Source organism: Macaca thibetana, chromosome 15 (assembly GCF_024542745.1).
Source record: "Macaca thibetana thibetana isolate TM-01 chromosome 15, ASM2454274v1, whole genome shotgun sequence".
Lineage (NCBI taxonomy): Eukaryota > Metazoa > Chordata > Mammalia > Primates > Cercopithecidae > Macaca > Macaca thibetana.
Window position 1 is genome coordinate 8,378,320 of NC_065592.1, and position 22,530 is coordinate 8,400,849.

General features: G+C 44.2%; 2 protein-coding genes across 10 annotated transcripts in view; one reads left to right on the forward strand and one right to left on the reverse strand.

Annotated features, from left to right (window-relative positions):
- The window catches only part of C15H9orf78 (chromosome 15 C9orf78 homolog), a 583,691-nt gene that overhangs the window by 312,590 nt on the left and 248,571 nt on the right, over nt 1-22,530 (forward strand). The gene's annotated exons all lie outside the window — the stretch shown is intronic.
- The window catches only part of GPR107 (G protein-coupled receptor 107), an 84,400-nt gene that overhangs the window by 49,877 nt on the left and 11,993 nt on the right, over nt 1-22,530 (reverse strand). For all 3 annotated transcript variants that reach the window (XM_050759926.1, XM_050759927.1, XM_050759928.1), the window contains exons 2-7: nt 15,042-15,155; nt 14,319-14,369; nt 13,416-13,495; nt 11,034-11,173; nt 7,277-7,314; nt 4,266-4,322 (exon numbers count right to left, since the gene is read on the reverse strand). In XM_050759926.1, the coding sequence (XP_050615883.1) occupies nt 4,266-4,322; nt 7,277-7,314; nt 11,034-11,173; nt 13,416-13,495; nt 14,319-14,369; nt 15,042-15,155 (480 nt within the window). The remainder of the gene's footprint in view (nt 1-4,265; nt 4,323-7,276; nt 7,315-11,033; nt 11,174-13,415; nt 13,496-14,318; nt 14,370-15,041; nt 15,156-22,530) is intronic.

Here is a 22,530-nt window from a genome sequence, read left to right on the forward strand (position 1 = left end):
GACAGACTGCTTAAATTATCAACTCTCCCATGGCAGAGTTTAAAGAGATATTTTCTTATTCTATGATTCCCTTCCAATATTTTGTTACAACAGTTTTCAAGCACACAGAACAGCTGACAATTGTATAGTGAAAGCTACATAGCCACAATCTCGCTTCTACAATGAACATTTTACTATGCCTGTTCTATCACAGATCTAGCCATTTGTGATGGTCTTTGCAGAAGTCTCCAAAGATAACCTAAGATGTAGTTATCTCGTCTTCAAGCTAATGTATTATTTTGCTCTTTATAGGTATAAAATACTCTTTAAAAAGGAGGCTCATCTTATACTTGAAAACCAATCAATATTTCCTCATCAAAATTTACAACTATGGTTTTAGAGAACAATAATGAAGGCTACATTTTGTAGATTTAGACAGTTTTCTGTTTTTCATACATTTCATGAGTTTAAATGAAGTTTAATGTAAACCAAAAGACAGACAGACAGACTTAGAGAATATGACTTCTTGGTCAAGCCTAAGAAAATTTTACTTCAGCCATGAGTTCTACCAATAAAAAGAAATACCCCTGAAATACATTTTTAGGGCTACATATATATAACCATTAAACTACAAAGAAAAGCTAGGAAGTGACTATGGTAGCATTTTTCATGACAGGGGCTACTCTAGAGTTGGGAAGGACTGCGAGGGAGACATAAGGTTTCTCAGGGGCTGGAACTGCTCTATTTCTTGTCCTGGGTGCTGGATCATAAAGGTGACAGTTCATAGTTACATGTTAAACTCAACATAAGTACTTTACACTCTTCTGCATGTATACTGTACCTCACAACTTTAAAAAATGGGGAAAAACGACATCTGGCAAAAATAAAAATAAAAGACCAAGAACACATGAGCTGGAATTATTAATCTGTTAAACCATGTGCCAAACTCAATTGTGAATGCGTATTTTAATCCCCTGAGCTACAGCCACAATAAGAAAACCTTTCTAAACACATGGACAACCTCTATTTTTAGATTCAGGGGAAGCCTAAAAAATATATAAAAGTTTAAAAGATATAATTTAAAAAAATCAATAGAATCACCATGGTTGATCAGAGTAGGCACCTGACCCTTAGAGACAAAAACAAAACAAAAATGTCAACTGTAGGGTTGGAATAAGCCCTGAGAGTCCCCTTCCCGTATTTAGGTAGATAAACCACTCTCCCCATGCCATGAATGAAGCAGAAGAGCTCAGAGCGGACTGCACCATCCAAGACCGGGAGACACTGGGTAGAACAGTGAGAAATCATGATGACTTCTTTCCAAGATAGGGAAAGCCGGAGAAAAGCAAAGTACCCATGCACTGCCTGCTCCACGCATCCCAAGAACCCTGCGGACAGGCTGTTTCAGCACGAGCTGCTATTCACCATGCAGACTGCTGTGCTTGGATGCTCGCCCGACACAAAGCGCTGGTGCCGGACATCTGTGTGCATCCTGTAACACTTTCCTTTGTGATTAAAAAAGGGGGGAGCATTTGAAAAACTTTTTTTTGTTGTTTTGTCTTGAGATGGAGTCTCGGACTGTCACCTGGGCTGGAATACAGTGGCACGATCTCGGCTCACTGCAACCTCCACCTCCCAGGTTCAAGCGATTCTCCTGCCTCAGCCTCCCAAGTAGCTGGGATTACGGGCGCCCACCACCACCACCCAGCTAATTTTTTGTATGTATGTATGTATGTATGTATGTATTATTTATTTATTTTTAGTAGAGACGGGGTTTCACTATGTTGGCCAGGCTGGTCTCAAACTACTGATCTCATGATCCCAAAGTGCTGGGATTACAGGCATGAGCCACCATGCCTGGCCTGAAAAACGTTTTAAAAACTCATTTTATTAATAAGCATTTTAAAGTGAGAGAAGGAAGAGAGAAAAGTAACTTTTGTATTTTCTCAAGGAGGCAGTAAAAGGCAAAGTGGTTAAACACATGGGCCTTGGATTCAAACAAACGTGGACCTGAATCCCCTGCTTGGGGCAAGTTACATCACCTCTCTGAGCCTCAGTTCCTCATTAGTACAAGAGAAAAAATTAATATTGACTTCACAGAGTTGTTGAGAGGATTAACTAAGATAATGACATAGAAGCACTTAGCACAATGCCTGACATTGGTTTATTAGTCTCTATAAATATAGGCCAAGGCCAAGATTAGGAGTTTCATATACATCAATAATAAGAGAGAGAAAACCCCTGCCCTTAAGGTACCTTCTGTAGAGGGGGAGACAGGCAATAAACATAACTAAGTACAGTATATAGCATGTTGGAAGGGATAATGCTAAGGAAAGACAGAGCACAATGAGGGAAATAGGAGTGAGCTGCAATCAAGAGAAGCTTTGTTGAGAAGGTGACATTTCAGCAAAGACTTGGGAATTCTGAGAGACAGCATTCCTGCCTGTGGGAACAGCGAGAGCAGAGCCTGAAGCCCGGTCTGTCTGAGAAAGAGCAAGGCGGCTTGTGTGAGAGAACAGTGTGAGTAACAGGAGCTGAGGTCAGAGAGACAACAGGGGCTAGACCACACGGGCCTTGCAGACCAGTGGGAAGACTTGGGCTTTACTCCAAGACAGATGGAAAGCTGTTGGAGGGTTCTGAGCAAACGAGTATCCTGCAAGTTCTCAATAACTGTTAGCTATTAATATGGATAGCGACGAAAACGATGGTTACTAAGCTTAAAGAACATACAAAAATTGTTGAACAGGCAAAATGATGTATGGAAAAAGAAATCAGAACAGTACTTGGGACAGAGGGGCTTTCTCAGAAGATGGAAACACAGAAATCTTGAGACAGTGAATTCCATAGGTATATACGCATTTGTCAGAACTGAACAAACTGTACACTTAAAACAAGACCTGTGCATTTCACTGTACGCATTTTTTTTTGTTTTTTTTTTTTTTTTTGGGTTTTTTTTTGAGACTGGGTCTCACGCTGTCACCCAGGCTACAGTGCAGTGGCATGCTCGAGGTTCACTGTGTGACCTAGACCTCCCAGGCTCAAGTAATCCTCCTCCCTCAGCCTCCCTAGTAGCTGGGACTACAGGCACATGCCACCATACCTGGCTAATTTTTGTATTTTTTTTTAAGAGATGAAGTTTCACCATATTTCCAAGGAGTCTTTAACTCCTGGGCTCAAGTGATCCTCCCATCTCAGCCTCCCTAGTAGCTGGGACTATAAGCATCTACCACCATGCCTGGCTAATTTTTGCATTTTTTGTAGAGATGAGGTTTCACCATGTTGCCCAGGCTGGTCTCAAAACTCCTGGGCTCAAGCAATCCACCTACCTTAGTCTCCCAAAGTTCTGGGAAAACAGGCGTGAGCCACCACGCCCTGCCATTTTTCATTTTTAGATGATTAACAGTGAGGTTCAGAAAGTGAGACCAGGCAAGGTGGCTCACATCTGTAATCTCGGCACTGTGGGAGGCCCAGGCAAGAGGACTGCTTGATCCCAGGAGTTTGAGACCAGCCTGGGCAACAGAGCAAGACCTCATCTCTACAAAAAATTTAAAAATTAGCCAGGCATGGTGGTCTATGCCTGTAGTCTCAGCTACTTGGGAGGCTGAGGCAGGAGGATCACTTGAGCCTGGATGGTTGAGGCTGCAGTGAGCTGTGATTATACCATTGCACTCCAGCCTGGGCAACAGAGTGAGACCTTGTCTCAAAAACAAAACAAAAAGAAATGAAGTGAGTTGTCCAATATCACCCAACTAGTAAGTGGGTTTTGAGGCCCAGTCCAATATCTTGTTCCCATACGTATGCTATTCTGCTGCCCCTAAACACTCATGGGCAATTAATAACTGACAGTTGAGCAGGTCACTCAAAGCCTCTGAGTCTGGGTGAAATCATCTCTAAAATTACAACATCACCGTAAATCGTCACCAATGGTCCTTTCAGGCATGCAGTACTATGCTTCTGGCACACTTTGAATGGGAGGTAGCATGGGGTCAGGGCAAAGGGGTCACGGGAACAGCCAAGTAGGACTGGGTTGGAAACTGTACCTCATCACCTACAATAGATAGTCACAAAGTTATTCACTCTCAGAGACTCACGATTTGATAAGTAGATGGGTAACAATATCCACCTTGTGGGTTTGTTAAAGAGACAGCTATTACATTTAAGTGACTGATACAGGGCATACCTAAGTTGTTATTCCTAAATTCAAAATTCCTCTAAAAAAAAAAAAAATCACCCTTTTACATGGTAGAGAGAAATTCTAGGAGGCTTTACACAAAGAGCATACATACCTGAAATGACACTGCCCCACCATTATTATGAACAGAAAAGGATTTCTCTCCCATGGCCTAAAAAGACATAATAGTATGTTTTAGGATGGCACTGGCATAGAAAGTGTGCTAATTAAAAGTAATTTATTAAACAAAACAAAACATGTTTCTTAAACTCTAAATTTGCCGACCTTCAAAAGCTCTCTGAAAATAAAAATGACTATCCTCTCAAGATGTCTGAAATCTGCTTTCACAGAGAATGGCAGTAGTTCTTCACCTGTTTCTTCTGCCTCTGCACTAACCCCTACCTCTGCCCCCTGCCTTGAATCTTTCGGCTAGACAGCGTGTCTACCCTTGAAGCTTCAGCCAGACTAAGGGTGCTGACCCAGGCCATGCCCTGTCACATTCCCTGAATTCCACTCCTGACATCAAATGATCAAAATATCGGCCAGGCGCAGTGGCTCAAGCCTGTAATCCCAACACGCTGGGAGGCCGAGATGGGCAGATCACTTGAGGTCAGGAGTTCAAGACTAGCCTGGCCAACAAGGTGAAATCCCATCTCTACTAAAAATACAAAAATCAGCCGGGCATGGTGATACGTGTCTATAATCCCAGCTACTCAGGAGGCTGAAGCAGGAGAATTGCTTGAACCGGGGAGGCAGAGGATGAGACTGTGCCACTGCACTCCAGCCTGGGTGGTAGAGCGAGACTCCATTCCCCAAAGCAAAAAAAAGGAAAAAGAAAAGAAAAGAAATCAAAATATTGCCATATATACAGTAAAACTGAGCAATGAAAAGAAATGATACATGCAACAATGTGGATGAACTCAAAGTAACTATGCTGATTATAAGACAGAAAAGAGTGCTGCATAATTAAGTTATATAAAGTTCTATAAATCTAATCTAAACTACAGTGACAAATCAGTGATTGCTTGGGGACAGGGGGCTTACAAAAAGGCAGAAGAAATTTTTGGGGTGATGGATATTTCACTATCTTGATTGATAAGTCAGAGTTATCAGATTGCTGCTTTACATATGTACAGTTTATTTTAGGTCAATTATACTTCAACAAAGCTGTTAAGACAAAACATCACCATTTAGATGTCCCCCTCAAGGAGAAATCAAGATACCACAAACCAAAACTTTCCCAGTTTTTCCACTTCTGCTATTTCTACCACCCACTCCTCTGCTCCTCTCTTTCCCTCCCATCACCCTAACTGGCTTCCCAGTCATTTACTGTCCAAGGCTCTGCTCTAGTCCACATCCTCATCACCCGAAACAACCGAAACATGGTATTCTCACAACCGTGTCCTTCCTGTTCCTTCGCACAACCCTTTCTCCTTCCCCAAGGCTACCCTTCACACCACTTCCAGAATTACGATCTTTAATAAACACAGTCTTTCCCAATCAGGAACTCAGGATGACTTCCCATTGCCTGCCCATCAATTCCCTCTATTGCCTGGCCCTATATTATCTAAGATCTCTCTCTGCTCCCAAATCTGTGTGTTTCACTTCAAACGAGCCAGTGTTCAGCATGTGTCATCATCCAGTCTTTGTGTATGGCATTCTTCCTCCCCTTGCTTGTCTTCCTCTTCCCTGAACAAACTCCAAACTCAGCCCCGGTGACAGTTCCTACCAGAGGGCTTTTCTGATGGTTTGGTATCTTCCTTCCCTAACTACCTCATCCTATATTATGTAAGAGATATGCAACTTAGAAATCAATTTTCTCCTTCCTTCCTCCTTTTTTTTTTTTTTTTTTTGAGACAGGGTCTCACTCTGTCACCCAGGCTAGTAGGGTGAAGTCACACAATCATAGCTCACTGTAGCCTCAGCCTCCCAGGTTCAGGTGATCCTTCCACCTCAGCCTCCAGAGCAGCTGGGACCACAGGCGCATACCACCACACCCACTAATTCTCTATTTTTTTGTAGAGACAAGGTTTCGTCATGTAACCCAGGGTGGTCTTGAACTCCCGGGCTCAATCAATCCACCCACCTCAGCCTCCCAAAGTGCTGGGATTACAGGCACAAGCCACCATGCCTAGCCAGGAATCAATTTTCCTTTGAAATTGTTTCAGTATGTCAATGCTCTCCCCCAAAATGGGAGACAATTCCCTGTAGATTTTTTTTTGTTTTTATTTTTTTAAACTTTTTTTGAGACAGTCTCACTCTGTCACCCAGGCTGAAGTGCAGTAGCGTGATCTTGGCTCACTGCAGCCTCTGCCTCCCAGGTTCAAGTGATTCTCCTTCCTCAGTCTCCCAAGTAGCTGGGATTACAAGAATGCACCACCAAGCCCAGCTAATTTTTGTATTTTTAGTAGAGACAGGGTTTCACCATGTTGGCCAGTCTGGTCTTGAACTCCTGACCTCAGCCTCCCAAAGTGCTGTGATCCCCTGACCTCAGCCTCCCAATGTGCTGGGATTACGGCATGAACCACCGCATCTGGCCCCTGTAGATGAGACGTGCGTGTGTGTGTATGTGTGTGTACATATACATATATACATATATACACATATACACATATATACACACATATATACACATATATACATACATATACACATATATACACACACACACATATATATATGTAAGATCTCTGTATTGCAGGTTCTACATCTGCAGATTGAACCAACTGCCAACCAAAAGTATTTTTTACAGTAAGATTAAAAAGTAATAGTAATAAATAACACAAATAAAAAACCAACACAGTGTCACAACTATTTATACAGCGTTTACATTGTGTTAGGTATCATGAGTACTCCAGAGATGATTTAAAGTACACAGGAGGATGTGTGTAGGTTATGTGTACATACTATACCATTTCATATAAGAGACATGAACATCCACTGATTTTGATATTCACTAGGGTTCCTGTAACCAATCCCCTGTGGACACCAAGGGACGACTGTTTATGTATGTGTTTGTGCATGCATGCATGTATATATATCAATACACACACACACATGCATACAACACACACATGTACACACATATCCAGGAAAGCTGAGCACAAAAGGGTGGTTAGTTCTTACCTTTGAATCCACTGTACTTCTTTTAGACTTTCCACCATCTAGAAGCAGAAACATTCAAAAGAGAACACTGCATGACTCAACTTACGGATACATATATATATTACAGTATCATTTTATGAGACTCCAGCTTGTCTAATATCAAATAATTAAACAAAATAATCTTGGGGACTGCCATTTCCTCAGGTCCCAAAACATAATTCTTGTACTGCTGAAGCAGCAAATCAGACCTTGTTATATTATAAATGGTATCTACTAACTGATAATAGTAACAACAGAATTCATTTCTGGATATTCTAGCATATGTTATTGCCAGAGAGGCCACATGGAATGCCCTTCCTAATTTTCTAAGTAATCACATTTGAAAACATAATTTTTAAGAAAAAGGCCAGGAGCGGTGGCTCACGCCTGTAATCCCAGCACTTTGGGAGGCCGAGGCAGTTGGATCACCTGAGGTCAGGAGTTTGAGACCAGCCTGGCCAACATGGTGAACCCCCATCTCTACTAAAAATACAAAAATTAGCCAGATGTGGTGGTGCATGCCTGTAATTCCAGCTACTTGGGAGGCTGACACAGGAGAATCCCTTGAACCCAGAAGGTGTAGGTTGCAGTGAGCTGAGATCATACCACTGCACTCCAGCCTGGGTGACAGAGCGAGACTCCATCTCAAAAAGAAAAACATGAGATACATTTACACACTTGAAAAAGTTAATAGCAAGTAATATTAGCATAACGATACTTTCTTCCCTACAGCAAGAAGATTGCTAATGGCTTCTTTCATGGAACAGAGTGGGCATCTATCTTGTTTTCACTTAAGATATTCTTGGGCCGGGCGCAGTGGCTCATGCCTGTAATCCCAGCACTTTGGGAGGCTGAGGTGGGTGGATCATGAGGTCAGGAGATCTGCATGGTGGCGGGCGCCTGTAGTCCCAGTTACTCAGGAGGCTGAGGCAGGAGAATCGCGTGAACCCAGGAGGTGGAGCTTGTGGTGAGCCAAGATCGCGCCACCGCACTCCAGCCTGGGCGACAGAGTGAGACTCCGTCTCAAAACAAAACAAAAAAAGATATTCTTTGTGGGAAAGACTGGACTTCAAGCTCCCCGCAGGAAGAAAGAGAATAAAAAGAAAGAAAAGAATATTTTCTTCCCAGAGAATGGTGATATGAGCACAAAGAACCTAGACAAGAAGGAGATGGTGCACAGGCACTAACCTACACCGTCGCACAAATGCAGTCTTTCTGTTTTTAACTGCAGTCAAGCTGGACAGACTGAGTAACATAGTTTGGATGTCTGTCCCCTCCAAATCTCATGTGGAAAGGTAATCCCCAGTGTTGAATGTGAGGCCTAGTGTGAGATACTGAGTCACGAGGGCATATCCCTCATGAATGGCTTGGTGCCCTCCTTGTGGTAATGTGTGAGTTCTTGCTCCAAGTTCAGGCATGATCTGGTTGTTTTAAAAAAGTGTGGTACCTCCCCACTCCCTCTTGCTCCTGTTCTCACCATGTGACCTGCCTGCCCCCTCTTGCCTTCTGCCATTATTGGAAGTTTCCTGAGGCCCTCACCAGAAATAGATTCCGGCGCCATGCTTTGTATAGCCTGCAGAACTGTGAGCCAATTAGACAATTCAACCTCTTCTTTTGTTGTTGTTGTTGTTTTTGTTTTCGGTGGTGGTGGTTGTTTTTGAGACAGGTTCTCATTCTGTCACCCAGGCTGGAGTGCAGTGGCACAATCTTGGCTCACTGCAGCCTCCGTCTCCTGGGTTCAAGAAATTCTCTTGCCTCAGCCTCCTCAATAGTTGGGACTACAGGCGCATGCCACCACGTCTGGCTAATTTTTTTTTTTCTTTTCTTTTTTTGAGACAGAATCTTACTCTGTCGCCAGGCTGGAGTGCAGTGGCGCAATCTCGGCTCACTGCAACCTCCGTCTCCCTGGTCCAAGCGATTCTCCTGCCTCAGCCTCCCAAGTAGCTGGGATAACAGGCACGTGCCACCACGCCCAGCTAATTTTTTTTTTGTATTTTTAGTAGAGACGGGGTTTCATCATGTTGGCCAGGATGGTCTCGATTTCCTGACCTTGTGATCCGCCCACTTCGGCCTCCCAAAGTGCTGGGATTACAGGCGTGAGCCACCACGCCCAGCCTAATTTTTGTATTTTTAGTAGAGATGGGGTTTCACCATGTTGGCCAGGCTGGTCTTGAACTCCTGACCTCAAGTAATCTGCCTGCCTTGGCCTCCCAAAGTGCTGGGATTACAGGCATGAGCCACCAAGCCCAGCCTCTTTTGAGAAAAACATTGTATAAGCAGTAAGTATGTATGTATTTATTTCAGAGACAGGGTCTTGTTCTGTCATCCAGGCTGCAGTGCATCACGGTTCAATGTCTCCTAGACCAGTCACGTTCAAGCAATCCTCCTGTCTCAGTCTCCTGAGGAGTTGTGACTACAGAACATGCCACCACACATGGCTAATTTTTTTATTTTTATTTTTGCAGAGACAGAGCCTCGCTATGTTGCTCAGGCTGGTACCAAACTCCTAGCCTCAAGTGATCCTCCCACTTAGGCCTCCCAAAGTGCTGGGATTACAGGCGTGAGCCACTGCACCTGTCCATAAATTATCTTTAAAGAGCTCACATGAATCATCAGATGAACCTGACAGTTAATAAAAAAAGGTGAATATAAATTGGTTAATCAACACATGGAGAAAAAGTACAGCTGTAATAAGAGTAAATATAAATAAACAGGAATACCTTTTTTGCCTTTCACTTTAGGATTTTTTTTTTTTTAAAAGAAAATATCCGGCCGGGCGCGGTGGCTCAAGCCTGTAATCCCAGCACTTTGGGAGGCCGAGACGGGCGGATCACGAGGTCAGGAGATCGAGACCATCCTGGCTAACAAGGTGAAACCCCGTCTCTACTAAAAAAATACAAAAAAATTAGCCGGGCAAGGTGGCGGGCGCCTGTAGTCCCAGCTACTCGGGAGGCTGAGGCAGGAGAATGGCCTGAACCCGGGAGGTGGAGCTTGCAGTGAGCTGAGATCCGGCCACTGCACTCCAGCCTGGGCGACAGAGCAAGACTCCATCTCAAAAAAAAAAAAAAAAAAAAGAAAAGAAAATATCCCATAGTGGCTAGGCTAGGACATGATAACGTGCCCACTATTCCTGCATATTTCTGATAAGAATATAAATCCACACAACTCACCTAGAAAGGAATTTAAAAATATCTACCAATATTCTCAAAAGCATTCATATCCTTTGAACCAGAAACTGCAATTCTGAAAACCATCATAAAGAACAGGACTACATGAAGAGAGGTCTATGAGTAAAGAAGTCCACTGCAACAATATTCATAAGCACACAAAAATGGAAATGTGTCTCCTTAAGGGGAAAGGTTGAGGAAATTACAGTATCCGCTTAACGGATATATGATAGGTATGACACGGGCTAAAAAGTAATCAGGCATGCATATACAATTATAAGCATGACTGAATTTTACAAATCAAACGTTCTAGAATTATGAAACAAGCTTAAAAGAAAACATAAATTACTAAAATTCTAACACTGGGAATAAGGAGAAATGACTGTCGTTTTTCCATCTGCTTCAGATTTTCCACATTTTTCTTGAACATTTATGCATTTTTGTGTAACTTCCAAAATATAATGCTAAGACGACAACAGATCATGTTTTACTTTCACTTTTACTTAGGAACAAAAAAGCTTCTACAAAGCAGGTAGTGAAAACTGAAAGCCAGTTTCCATCTTACGGTTTACCTTGTGTCTTCTGAGTCTGGCTGCCTGCTGAAACAGGGTTAACATTAGGCTCCTGGCTCTGACCAAGGACTTTCTCATCCCTGCTGAAGACGATCTTTGGTAACTGGGTACCAGCTTCTGGTGGAGACTTTATTCTTACCCTACATTCAAATAAGACAGAAGGAAAAAAGGTCAAAGCAGTGCTCCTGGCCACTGAGCATGCTGCATGCAGGCCCTGTGCCAAGCTCATGCAGTCCTTATGATGTTCTACAATGTAGATTCTATTACCCACATTCTACAGATACTGAAACCGAGGCTCAGAAAAGTCAAATAACTTGCCCAAGGGCACCAAGCTAGGAAGTAGCTGGACGAGGATCCAGGCAGTCTCTCTTAAACCTAAGATCTTAGCAACCACACAATTCTGAGGTACATCTTTTTCCTTAAGTATCGTGAAAATGCTCAGCAAATTGGTGCACAAGGGAAACAGACAAAACGTAAAGCATCAGTAAGACTTTGGAGTGAAATCCAGGCCGGGCGTGGTGGCTCACATCTATAATCTCAGCACTTTGGGAGGCTGAGGCGGGTCACTTGAGGTCAGGAGTTCAAGAACAGCCTGGCCAACATGGCAAAACCCTGTCTCTACTAAAATTACAAAAAAAAATTGGCCGGGCCTATTGGCACGCGCCTGTAATCCCAGCTACTTGGGGGCTAAGGCAGGAGAATCGCTTGAACCTGGGAGGTGGAGGATGCAATGAGCCAAGATCGTGCCACTGCACTTCAGCCTGGGCCACAGAGCGAGACCCCGTCTCAAAAAATAAATAAAGTGAAATCCAGGGAAGCAAAAGATGGCAGTGGCAATGTTAGCTGCCTGTCTAATATCCATTTCCACCCTCCCGCCTTCTCATGAGACCCACTTTTGTTTACCCCATCCCACCCAGGAGGGGCCAGTGACAGTTCCCATGCCTGAGTGGATGCCCAACCTAAGCTGGCACATTTAAGCACTTCTCATTCTAACTGGGGGAGGAGTCTGCTCTCTGTCCCTTGGCTGGATATGAATGACAGAGCAGAGCCACCTTGTGATGGCTGGGAAACCTGCCTGAGGAAGAAGCTAACACCCAGGATGGCAGAGCAGAGAGATGAAATGCACCAGAGTCCCTAACATCAGTAAGCCACTGCAGGCCTGTCTCTCGCCTGCCCCACTGCACATAGGTGAGGTAATCAATGTCTTCACTATTCATGCCAGAGTCTAAGTCAAATCTTTTGTTGCTTGCTGCCAAAAGTAGCCTAACTAATACAGGAGACTGTCAGATCAATTTTATTAAATGAAAACAGAGGTTATCACGGAGAATATTTTAAAAGTTAGGGTCTACGATGCAATTTTTTTTTTTAGAAGCTTATTCATTCGTCTTCTTACCTCCAATCTTGTTCATCTCAAATCCATCCTCTTCTGGGCTGCCAGGAGTCTACTTTACAGGCAAGTCTGAGCACGATTCCTACCTTAAAGGCTCCCTCAGCAATTACAAAGTAGGCAGGTGGAAGTATGCTGAACTTGAAAATACACAGTTTGGCCGGGCGCGGTGGCTCACGCCTGTAATCCCAGCACTTTGGGAGGCCGAGGCGGTCGGATCACGAGGTCAGGAGATCGAGATCATCCTGGCAAACATGGTGAAAACCCGTCTCTACTAAAAATACAAAAAAAAATTAGCCGGGCGCGGTGGCGGGCGCCTGTAGTCCCAGCTACTCTGGAGGCTGAGGCAGGAGAATGGCGTGAACCCGGAAGGCGGAGCTTGCAGTGAGCTGGGATCACGCCACTGCACTCCAGCCTGGGTGACAGAGCGAGACTCCGTCTCAAAAAAAAAAAACAAACACCAAAACACAAAGTCTGATAATTCATCAAAATTCAACATTTTTAAAGAGGCTGAATTGCCAGAAATCCTCACCAACGATCTCATGAGGCAGATACCATCATCATGAAGTAGGTAAGGACACTGAGGCCCGGAGTCACAGGGCTGATGAGTGGCAGAAGCCATTATTTGGACCCAGTCTTGTTTCCACTCTGCCTTTGCATAGACTATGCCCTCTGCCTAGAATGCTTTTCTTATTCATCTGGTAAAAGGCTACTCACTAGAAAGCCGCTTGGGCCAACACTTTTCTGAAGCCTCTCCTTCCTTTCTACAATTCATGAGTTCTTCCCTTCCACTTCTGTTTGGCTGTGATCACGTGTACTGCCGTTCTGCCTCTCCCATCAAGGACAGGCCCTCTGTCTCCCTAGCCTTGTCTTGAATCTCTGGCACTCAGCACAGTCTTTGGCACATGGCAGACACCCAAGGAATGTTAGCATACTACTAAATTCTTCCCGATTCTACTCTAGGACTGAACTGAAGGAACTTTAGAATTACTTACTCACTTCTGGAGATGTCTAGGATTAGAAGGGTGACAGAGACAGACTGTTTCTTTAAAATACAGTAATTCACATCTTCATCCTGAGAAAGGAAGAGCCAATTGTACATCTTATTCATTCACACTAGAACAAGAACAGAAAGTGTTCAGGAACATAGCAAATGAGTGGCTCAAACTCCATTCAAAGTAGTAAACCAGTGGGCGCAGTGGCTCACGCCTGTAATCCCAGCACTTTGGGAGGCCGAGGCGGGTGGATCATGAGGTCAGGAGATCAAGACCATCCTGGCCAACATGGTGAAACCCCATCTCTGCTAAAAATACAAAAATTAGCCAGGTATGGTGGCAGGTGCCTGTAATCCCAGCTACTTAGGAGCATGAGGCAGGAAAATCACCTGAACCAGGAAAGCGGAGGTTGCAGTGAGCCGAAATCGCACCATTGCACTCCAGCCTCGGCAACAAGAGTGAGACTCTGTCTAAAAAAAAAAGTAAACCAATTGTGGGTTCTCAAAAATGCTTGGAAGTCAAAAAGCCACCGCCTCAAGAAAATGATGCCATGGCCAGGTGTGGTGGTTCACGCCTGCAATCCTAGCACTTTGGGAGGCCGTGGTGGATGGATCACTTGAGTCCAGGAGTTCAAGACACGGCCAACAAAATGTGAAACCCTGTCTCTATTAAAAATACAAAAATTAGGCAGGCGTGGTGGCACATGCTGGTAGTCCCAGCTACTCAGGGGACTGAGGCAGGAGGATCACTTAAGCCTGGGAGGTCAAGGTTGCAGTGAGCTATGATTGTGTCACTGTACTCCAAAAAAAAAAATGAAAATGGTACTCCAAGAAGTAGGGTATTCCCGTTCAATGGCCTGGGCTCAAGTGAAGAGATGAATCAGGTCACACATTTAATACTCACCAGGTAAGAAGAAAAGCCATCATTCTTTGTACGGTCTAGGCTAAATCCAATCTAATGGGGAGTAAAAAGAGTAGAAGTAAATATCTACACAATTGTCCATACTTTTCGTACTCAAAAAGCAGAAAAAGTGGTACTTCTAACGTGGATTCCTCTCAGTTTTCTTAGCATTCATTTTGTAAAGAGGCAAAGTAAAATCACTCAAGTAAAGTCACTAATTACTAGAATTATTACAGAATTACATTTTAAGTGTTAAAAGAAATTATTTGATGCCTGATATATAATTTGCTACTCACAAGCTTAATTATCTCCATATTCTTGTATTTTATATGTAAGCATTGAGGTTGGAAGGTGACTCTCACCTAAGCTAAAAGAGTAAACCCCTGGGCTGGGTGCGGTGGCTCACATCTGTAACACCAGCACTTTGTGAGGCCGAGTGCGGGTGGATCACGAGGTCAGGAGTTCAAGACCAGTGTGGCCAAGATGGTGAAACCCTGTCTCTACTAAAAATACAAAAATTAGTCGGTCATGGTGGTGGGCACCTGTAATCCCAGCTACTTGGGAGGCTGAGGCACAGAACTGCTTGAACTCGGGAGGCAGAGGTTGCAGTGAGCTGAGATTGCACCACTGCACTCCAGCCTGGGTGACAGAGCAAGGCTCAGTCTCAAAAAAAAAAAAAGAAAAAAAAAAAGAGTAAACCCCTCGATCTCATTAACAGGTACTTACAGTCACATCCTTGTCTTCAGGCTCATTCAATGAGAGGCTACTGACATTCACCACCATGTACCCATCCTTGAAGAAGCCAAAGGTGTTCAGATGAACTTTATGCCTCACATCATCCTAAAGAAATTTGTAGTGGTGGAATTAGTTATATGGAAAAGTGCTTTTGATTATTTAACCTATTCATTTGCTTTAAAAACTGTGATATCAGGCTGGGTGCAGTGGCTCAAGCCTATAATCCCCGCACTTTGGGAGACTGAGGTGGGTGGATCACCTGAGGTCAGGAGTTTGAGACCACACTGGCCAACATGGTGAAACCCTGTCTCTACTAAAAATACAAAAAGTTAGCCGGGCATGGTGGCAGGCACCTGTAATCCCAGCTACTTGGGAGGCTGAGCCAGGAGAATTGCTTGAACCTGGGAGGAGGAGGTTGCAGTGAGCCGAGATCATGCCACTGCAATCCAGCTTAAGCAACAGAGCAAGACTCTGTCTCAGAAAAAAAAAAAAAAAAAAAAAGAAAGAAAGAAAAGAAAAACTATGATATCTCATTTCCTGCTAGCCAGCCAATGTTTCCATATGCTCAGTAACATACACAGCTGTGGTAACATGTCTTTCTCCAAAAGCTGAAGACAACTCATCGGAAATCCAAGACATCAACAGTTTCTGCAGAAGGAAGTATTCAATGGATTCAAATTCACTCCAGTGCATTGGGATGGGTTCTGGGAGCAAACTCAGTTGGCTGAAATGTGAATTCCAGGGCAGGAGGAACCATGTTTTCGTCATCCCCATATCCTTCCTGATAGTACAATGCCTGGCATCTAGTAGGCACTCAAAACATGCTGGGGGGTGGGAAGGAAGAAAAGGAGTGGCTGAAGTTGTTCCAAGAATACACTCATTTATATAAATCCTCTTATTAATTTGTGTATACCTGGCTCCTCCCACTGGCAGGATAAATAATGAAGCTAAGCTATAATTCCATTATTTAAAAAGGTGAATTTTCACCTAAAAATGATACAGTAGATGATGGGTTTTTAGGGAACAAAGCCTTATGCAAGAGGAATCCCAGGAATAGGAAATTAGTGACATGGAGACAGAGGCTTTTGGATACAGGATAATCCTAAGGTTTGGTGAGACTGAATGACATGGGCAGACGCCTACCCCACCTGCTTGATGCTGTCTCAACATCGTGACTCCAATCTCAACTAAGTCAGTACACTGCAGGGCCAACAGAACAATGGTGTCAGTGAACACTTCTAAAACAGGGCTTCCACAAACACACTTTACGCTATGCAACAACTGAGCTTTATATTGAGATTTGGCTAAATTGCAACACCTTCCATAAGTTTGCAGTTTGATTCTTTGAGTGAAGGGTAACTTTTTATTTCCAGATTTGGGGTTTCCTGGACATCACGGGTAGTCTAATGGCAAACACCAAAGGCCTGCGAGGACGGGCTGTGCAGCAGGTCTTCGGCAGAAACGGCATAAACCAAACCCTCCCCAACAGAACTACACCACACTGTACTATCACCAGCAGGATGTCGTTTCGGGCCCACTCTTGCATTCAAGGAACACAGCTTTTTCACAGTCCTAGATTATGGGCTGAGAAGCAGAGGGACACAGTTCCAACTCACCTCCCTGCTCAGGCCTAAGGCTACGGTCCCTGTTTCCCCTCAACATCTGTTAAAATCCCAGGACTTGGCCGGGAGTGGTGGCTCACACCTGTAATCCCAGCACTCTGGGAGGCCGAGGCAGGTGGATCACTTGAGGTCAGGGGTTTAAGACCAGCCTGGCCAAAACGGTGAAACCCCGTTTCTACTAAAAATACAAAAAAAACTAGCTGGGCGTGGTGGCATATGCCTGTAATCCCAGCTACTCAGGAGGCTGAGGCAGGAGAATCGCTTGAACCCAGGAAGCAGAGGTTGCAGTGAGCCAAGATCGCGCCATGGCACTCCAGCCTGGGTGACAGAGTGAGACTCTGTCTCAAAAATAAATAAATAAATAAATAAATAAATAAATAACAAAAACGAACAAAAGCCCAGGACTCTGGGCTTCAAGTTTCTGCAACACCACAGGGCAGCCCTGGCTTCCCTGTTCTTTGCCCAATGGAGTTTCAGCTCCTTCCCTTTTTGGGGCCCCTGGGAATTTCCCTTATTTTCTTAGGAGCTTGGCTATGTGGTGAAAACATGTTTGCTGGATTTCCACTTCCTGGTGGGCTGGAGTGGCTTGCAGCAAACCAACATTCTCACAGAGAACAATCAGAAAAGCCAGATAAGATAACAGAGGTCATCTCCTGGAATCTACAAGAGCGGGTCAATGGTAAAAGCCAGAAAAGCTAAGGCTCCCAGCCTTTCTTGGAATTCTGGGAGAGAATTAAATCCACTGAAAATATCTTCACTATCTATTTTCTCAATTCTCTCAAGGACAGTATATGATGACCACCATCCTAGAGGCACATAAGAAATTAACTCAACTACATAAATGGATGCCTTAGCACATTAGGGTTTCATTCTCTGGCAGAATCCTCAGTGGAGCAGGACTGCAGAGGGAGAGGATGAGGGAAAATGAACACACAGTTCCTGCCACATAAAACGACGTATGTGAATCACAGCCATATTCATGTAAAACAAACTGGAATGCAGGGGAAATCATCTGTGGTGACGGAGGTGAAGACAGTGACTACTCTCAGGAGAAAGGGGCTTTCCTGGCACTTGAGGGAAGGTGAGGCTTAGGGACGGTGCTTCTGGAGGGGCTTGGTAATGGTTCTGCCTCATTTCCTGCAGGCTGCATGAGTGTGTCTACATTCTGGAAATGCACTGAGTTGTCTGCTTATAATGAGTAATTTTTAGCCATGTATATTACACTTCAATAAAGTTTAAATTTTAAAAGTATGTTTTTTCTAACTGATCCAATATGAAGCTGCTTTGTAGTAGAATGGAAACCTGCTAAGCGTTTCGCTTATACTTAGTTCACCACAACACAGGTTTTCTAGCTGTTTTTTATTTTTCAGAAAATGTTTCAATTGCAACCTGATAACAGTTTTCCCCCCACATAAATAGTACATTCCTTTACTATTTTTTTTTTTAACCTTTGCATCATCATTTCATTTGATGATACAATGCCATGAAAAACAGGTTTTTGAAGACTATTTTAAACAACAATAACAGCATTGGCCAGACATGGTGGCTCATGGCAGTAATCCCAGCACTTTGGGAAGCCAAGGCAGGCTGATAACCTGAGATCAAGAGTTCGAGATCAGCCTGGCCACTGAAACGCCACCTCTACTAAATAAATAGAGGTGAAATGCCACCTTTAATAAATACAAAAATTAGCCGGGTGTGGTGGCGCGTGCCTGTAATCCCAGTTACTTGGGAGGCTGAGTCAGAACTGCTTGAACCCAGGAGGCGGAGGTTGCAGGGAGCCAGGTTGTATCACTGCACTCCAGCCTGGGCAACAAAGTGAGACTCTGTCTCAAAAATAATAATAATAAGGCTGGGTGTGGTGGCTCACGCCTGTAATCCCAGCATTTTGGGAGGCTGAGGCAGACGGATCACCTGAGGTCAGGAGTTCGAGACCAGCCTGGCCAAAATGGTGAAACCCCATCTCTACTAAAAATACAAAAATTAGCCAGGCGTGGTGGTGGACGCCTGTAATCCTAGCTACTCGGGAGGCTGAGGCAGGAGAATCGCTTGAACCCAGGAGGCGGAGGTTGCAGTGAGCCGAGATCTCGCCATTGCACTCCAGCCTAGGGGACAAGAGCGATACTTTGTCTCAAAAAGCAAAACAAAACAAAAATAGTAATAATAATAATGATAATAACAGCATCACAACTCCCAGTTTTCAGAGCCTTCCAAGAACTAGGTTATGTGCCAAGGGCTTTACCTATGATTTCTTTTTTGTCCTTTTTTTTTTTTTTTTCCTTTTTGTGGAGAACGGGGTCTCGCTATATTACCCAGGCAGGTCTCGAACTCCTGGGCTCAAGCTATCCTCCCGCCTCTGCCTCCCTGAAAGCTGGGATTACAGGCGTGAGCCACCGCGCCCGGCCTTTACCTATGATTTCTAACCCTCGTTCAGTTTAGTGTGGTTAAGAGAAGCAGTCCCATGGTAGCGACAAAGATACCAGTTCAGAGGAGAAATGACTACCTGAGGCCAAGCAGACTACAGCTAGTAAAGCTGAGACTTCAACCTAGATCTGACATGAGAGCCATTTTCACATTATCGTCTCCTAACAAGGAAAAGTAATCATGATACAACATTAAATGTAAAGAGCTATATTCAGTAACATTTGATAGAAAAAAAAAAAGGGGGTGAAGGGCTGGCCGAGGTGGCTCTTGCCTATAATCCCAACATTTTGGGAGACCGAGGCTGGCAGATTGCTTGAGCCCAGGAGTTTTAAACCACCCTAGGCAACAGAGAAACCCCATCTCTACAAAAAAAAAAAAAAATTAGCCAGGCATGGTGGCAGGTGCCTATACTCCTAGCTATTCAGGAGGCTGAGGTGGGAGGATTGCTTGAGCCCAGGAGGTTGAGGCTGCAGCGGGTTAGGACTGCATCACTGCCCTCCAGCCTGGGCCACAGAGTGTGACCCTGTCTCAAAAAAAAAAAAAAAAAAGACTGGGCCCGGTGGCTCTCACTTATAATCCCAACACTTTGGGAGGCCAAGGTGGGAGGGTCACTTGAGGCCAGGAGTTCAAGACCAGCCTGGGCAACATAGAGAAACCCCCCCCCCACCTCTATAAAACATTTTAAAATTTGCCCAGGAGTGGTGGCATGCAACTGTAGTCACAGCTATTTGGGACGCTGAGATGGGAGGATCCCTTGAGCCCAGATGTTTGAGGCTACTGTGAGCTATGATTACACCACTGCACTCCAGCCTGGCAGACAAAGCAAGATTATCTCCAAAAAAAAAGAAAAACAAAACAAAACAAAACTTACCTACAATCCCACTGGCACTAACTTTTTAATACTTTGGTGAATTTCTTTCAAGTCTTTCATAAGTAAGGGCAAATACATACCCTTTCAACTTGTGTTTTGTTTTTTTTTTCTTTTGGCTGGGCGTGGTGGCTCACGCCTGTAATCCCAGCACTTTGGGTGTCAAGGTGGGCGGATCACCTGAGGTCTGGAGTTTGAGGCCAGCCTGGCCAACAGGGCGAAATCTCATCTCTACTAAAAATACAAAAAGTAGTCAAGCGTGGTGACACATGCCTGTAATCCCAGAAACTTGGGAGGCTGACGCAGAAGAATCACTTGAACCTGGGAGGCGGAGCTTATAGTGAGCTGAGATCACGCCACTGCACTCTAGCCTGGGCAACAGAGGAAATAAATAAATAGCCAGGAGTAACAGCAGGTGCCTGTGATGCTAGCTACTCAGGAGGCTAACGCAGAAGGATCACTTGAGCCCCGTAGTTTGAGACCGGCCTGGGCAACATGGTGAAAACCCATCTCTACCAAAAAAAAAAAAAATTTAGCGGCCTGTGGTGGCGCAAGCCTGTGGTCCCAGCTACTCAAGAGGCTGAGGTGGGAGGATAGTTTGGGCCCACAAGGCCAAGGTTGCAGTGAGCCAAGATCATGCCACTGCACTCCAGCCTGGGAGACAGAGCGAGACTCTGTCTCAATAAATAAATAAATAAATAAATAAATAAATAAATAAATAAGGCATAGTGGCTCATGCCTGTAATCCCAGCACTATGTGAGGCCAAGGTGGGCAGATCCCCTAAGGTCAGTTCAAGACCAGCCTGGCCAACATGAAACCCCATCTCTACTAAAAATACAAAAATTTGCCGGATGTGGTGGTGTATGCCTGTAGTCCCAGCTACTAGAGAGGCTGAGGCAGGAGAATCGCTTGAACCCGGGAGGTAGAGGTGGCAGTGAGCCGAGATTGTGCCACTGCACTCCAGCCTGGGTGACAGAGTGAGACCCCGTCTCAAAAAATAAATAAAATAAAAAGCAAGCAAGCACTGTTGCCAATAATATCTGCAAGACCTTCACCTAACCTGTTCCCCACTTCCATTTTAACCTATCGTGTCATGTCAAATAAGGTATGTATGGAAGTGACTTTGCAAACTATACCTCACTATAAAAATCATAGACACATAGATATCTTGAGACTGGAAGAAAGTACAAGCGACGAGGATGTGACAAAGCAGCATAAGCACAATAATACCAGAGGCAAGCAATGGAGATTCAGCTACCATCTCCACCTCCACCCTACCATTTCTATTAGCACTGACACAGGCAATGGAGGTTCAGCTATATTCTCAATCTCCACCCTACCATTTCTATTAGCACTGACACAGGCAATGGAGGTTCAGCTATATTCTCAATCTCCACCCTACCATTTCTATTAGCACTGACACCACATAAAGGTTGCCTGTTTCACCAAGGATTTCAGAGACTGCAAGCACTTGACCTTGTCTCCAGTACTACACTAAGAGCTTCATATATCACCTCAAGTTCTTCTTACAACTCTGAGGCAGGTAGCCTCAAACATGTCCATTTGGTAGACGAGGAAACACAGGCTCAGAGTTAAAACTTGCATAAAATCATAAGGCTAGTAGATGGCACGGCCAGTAACCTAACTCAGAATTAAGTCCCAAATCTATTCTTTTAACTACCACATACTTTTTACAACCAAATAAAAAGTGTATCAAAGGGCTGGGCGTGGTAATCCCAGCACTTCGGGAGGCTGAGGCAGGCAGATCACTTGAGCTGAGGAGTTTGAGAACAGCCTGGGCAACATGGTGAAACCCCATCTCTGCCAAAAATACAAAAACTTAGCTGGGTGTGGCAGTGTGCACTTGTGGTCCCAGCTACTCAGAAGGCTGAGGATCACTTGAACCTACCCAGGAGGCAGAGGCTGCAGTGAGCCGAGATTGCGCCACAGCACTCCAGTCTGGGTGACAAAGCAAAACCCCATCTCAAAAAAAAAAAAAAAAAAGGATATACTATTTTGATGTATTTGCTCTTTTCTTCCTCACTTAAAAACCAGTTGTTTTTTACTGACAATTCTGTTATTTTAACTAAATGTCAGAACTTCTGCAATGACTTCATATTAAACTTTCAGTCATAAAAAAAAATACAGCAATGATACCTCAATTTAGTTTTTCTTATAAACTGAATTTTAGGAAGTAAGAAATACAGTAACACTTAGCTAGCTTCGGCTCGCCAACTGGTGGTCTACAGACTGTACTAACCCACACCATGTTATATATGGCCAACACAGTGTTATGTTTTACTTTTGTTTTAAATTTGAATTAGTTGCTAACGGATTCCACATAAAAACATGAATTTCCAGCTTTTCTTATTTAAAAAAAGAGGAAAAAAAACCAAAAAGCCACAAGATTCAGCGCTTGTAGGCCACGTTCCAGTGCAATAAGAACCCATTGGAGCAAGGAGCACAGGCCGCTGTGGCAGGAGCCTGTGCTCTTCCGCTACCCCTCCCGCCGCAGTCTCACTGAGCCAGCTGACATAAAAAACCAAGCTGGCTTCTCACCGCACC